Source organism: Aegilops tauschii, chromosome 3 (assembly GCF_002575655.3).
Source record: "Aegilops tauschii subsp. strangulata cultivar AL8/78 chromosome 3, Aet v6.0, whole genome shotgun sequence".
Taxonomy (NCBI): domain Eukaryota; kingdom Viridiplantae; phylum Streptophyta; class Magnoliopsida; order Poales; family Poaceae; genus Aegilops; species Aegilops tauschii.
This window is the reverse complement of record NC_053037.3, coordinates 570,394,724-570,397,342: the sequence shown is the minus strand read 5'-3', so window position 1 is coordinate 570,397,342 and position 2,619 is coordinate 570,394,724. Positions and strand designations below refer to the sequence as shown.

Genomic DNA, 2,619 nt, shown 5'->3' with positions numbered 1-2,619 from the left:
TTTTTTAGGCAATTCATTTGAAAAAATTTAATAATGTTGGCATAAAACAAGGCAGGGCCCAGGCAAAGGCTCCTCCGAGCTATTGTTTTGGAGCAAAAAAAACTAAAAACAACAACAGAAAAACGCTCCCTAAATAAGGGTAAGGGCCCAGCTGCTTCATGCTTCTATTCATCAACAACAAACAACGGACAACTTTCGTTATTGTACACTGGCCCATAAAAACACAACAAACAACGAACGGCCCAGGAAGAAGTAGCGACAATATAGAACGACCAAACCTTTTGTACACAGATGGATGACGTCATGTGAATGAGACCAATTTATATTTCATCAGATGAGTTCTAGGCACTCCTTTTTGAATAAACGAATCTATGAAAAAAGGGAAAACTCCAGGTTACGACAAGTGGCGCGCTGAATGTGCATCATTTGTCGTGACCTGGGAAGATGGAGTGTTCTTTGCAACGAGTACTAGCCCCTCCTAAAACAGCGCCGCCACCTCCATCCGCTCCCCTTCCACCGGCGGCCATGGACGACCCCCAAGTGCTCATCGGCGTCTACAGGAGCGTCTCCATGAGCGAAATGTGCGATAGCATGAAGCACAAGGGCGACGACCCTGAGACGCTGGATCTCGGCACAAACATGCCGCTTCTCGTGTACGGCTACCTCCCTCCCCCGCCCGTGTCCCCCGCCGCAACCCTCCCGCTTCCCGCCGCCGTGTGGGTCCACGACGGCGTCGACCGCATCAGCCGCCTCCCCGACGTCGTCCTCGTCAACATCCTCTCCCGCCTCCCCACCAAGGACGCCGCGCGCACCGCCGCCCTCGCCTCGCGCTGGCGCCCCCTCTGGCGCATGGCGCCCCTCTCCCTTGTCGACAGCCACCTGCTTCCGGACGGCGGCGCGTCCGGGCCGTTCACCATCCGCGACCCCTCTCCCCGCGCCGTCACCGCCGCGGTGTCCCGCATCCTCGCGGCGCACCCGGGGCCTTTCCGCTGCGTTCACCTCACCCGGACCATAATGCAGGAGCACCGGGCAGAGATGGCGCGCTTGCTCGACATCCTCGTCACCAAGGGGGTCCAAGAACTCGTCTTTGTCAACCGCCTTTGGCCGATTGACCTGCGCCTCCCCGCCTCGCTCTTCAGCTGTGCCTCCCTCACCCGCCTCTATCTCGGCATCTGGAGGCTCCCGGATAGCACCGCCGTGCCGCGCCGCGCCAGATTCCCCAACCTCCGGGAGCTTGGCCTCTGCATGAATGTCATGGAGGACTGTGATCTGGCCTTCATGCTCGAAAGAAGCCCCGTCCTGGAGATCCTGGTTATCATGGGGAGCCAGAGCCAAGTGCGCCTCCGCCTCATCAGCCAAAGCCTGCGTTGCGTCCAGCTCGGCCACGCCTACTTGGAGGACATCGACGTGGTGGATGCCCCCAGCTTGGAGAGGCTCTTCTTGTGGGATACAATTCTCACTGGCGAGCTCACTCCCCCCAGGATGAGCTCCACCAGGAACCACTCTTCCAGGCTCAAAATTGGCCGTGCACCCAACTTGCGTGTGCTAGGATACCTTCACCATTGTGGTATGCAGCTCACAGTTGATCCTAATTTCATTTTGCATTTTCTGTGCCTATGTCAATTGATAATGCCAATAAGTTTTTCTGTCCTTGGGTGCATTGCAGGCTGGTATCAAGGAGAGCATTGTCCCTAGCGTCCAAATTTTGGCCATAGAGGTGCAATTTGGTATCCGCGATGCTGTCAAGAAAGTGCCTGGCTTTCTTAGATGCTTCTCAGATACTAGTGGGTGGCTATGTTATACTCAGTATCTAGCATGGTCATAATTGATTATTTATCTAGCATAGTCAGAACTGTGAAATATATTTGTTTTATGATGGATGGCTTGCTGCTGCTGCATGATATGTACCCATAGATTATATATCTAACATCAAACTATGTATGCACTGACCGATTTCATCTGCAGTCCTCCACCATATCTGAAGAGCCCACTGGGAAGGTCAATCTGAAGTTCTGGCAGGAGGGTGGTCCCATCAAATGCGTCCTGCAGAGCCTGAAGAAGGTGTTTTTCAACGAATTCCAAGGGTCGAAAAGCGAGGTTGCTTTCCTCAAGTTCATCGCGGAGAGAGGGCGGGTGCTAGAGCGGATGGCTGTTGTGGTGGACCGTGAATGTTTCTCTTTGGGGGGTAATGTGAATGCCAAACTGAAGCCTCTGATCAGTGCAAAATGGAACAACAAAGCTTGCAAACTAGAGCTCTTCAAGAGCCCACACGATGACGTGGGAGGTCCAGCTTACTCCATCGAGAAAGCTTGTGATTTCGACTTTGCTGACCCTTTCGACCTCAACTACCACTACAAACCAGAAAGGATGTCTGTAAGTTAATTAGTACTCCATAGCTCTTTTACAAGAAGACTGCTGGTACCTAGCTAGACTTTGTGTTGTTGGACCTGGCAGCAGCTAGAAATACCTATTTGGCGAGCTGTCGAATGCTTGTTTGTGCCAAGTAAAGTTCTACTCGTATGTGGGATGCTATGTACTCCCTCCGTGCCAAAATAGATGACCCAACTTTATACTAACTTTAAATATAAAGTTAGTACAAAGTTGGGTCATCTATTTTGG

At 52.4% G+C, this 2,619-nt stretch overlaps 1 protein-coding gene across 1 annotated transcript; it reads left to right on the top strand.

The window, feature by feature from the left end:
• The first annotated feature begins 525 nt into the window (after window positions 1-525).
• Window positions 526-2,382, top strand: LOC141020594 (probable FBD-associated F-box protein At1g32375). The gene is made up of 3 exons (XM_073495629.1): window positions 526-1,581; window positions 1,667-1,750; window positions 1,966-2,382. Exons 1-3 carry the CDS (start codon window positions 526-528, stop codon window positions 2,380-2,382), a joined length of 1,557 nt encoding a protein of 518 aa, XP_073351730.1.
• The last annotated feature ends 237 nt before the right edge of the window (window positions 2,383-2,619 follow it).

Bases quoted from the DNA above. Each gene is read 5' to 3' on its own strand.
- LOC141020594 (XM_073495629.1), top strand. From the start codon at position 526: ATGGACGACCCCCAAGTGCTCATCGGCGTCTACAGGAGCGTCTCCATG. The intron at 1,582-1,666 runs GTTGATCCTAAT...GGTGCATTGCAG, and splicing joins ATTGTGGTATGCAGCTCACA to GCTGGTATCAAGGAGAGCAT. The intron at 1,751-1,965 runs GTGCCTGGCTTT...TTTCATCTGCAG, and splicing joins TCCGCGATGCTGTCAAGAAA to TCCTCCACCATATCTGAAGA.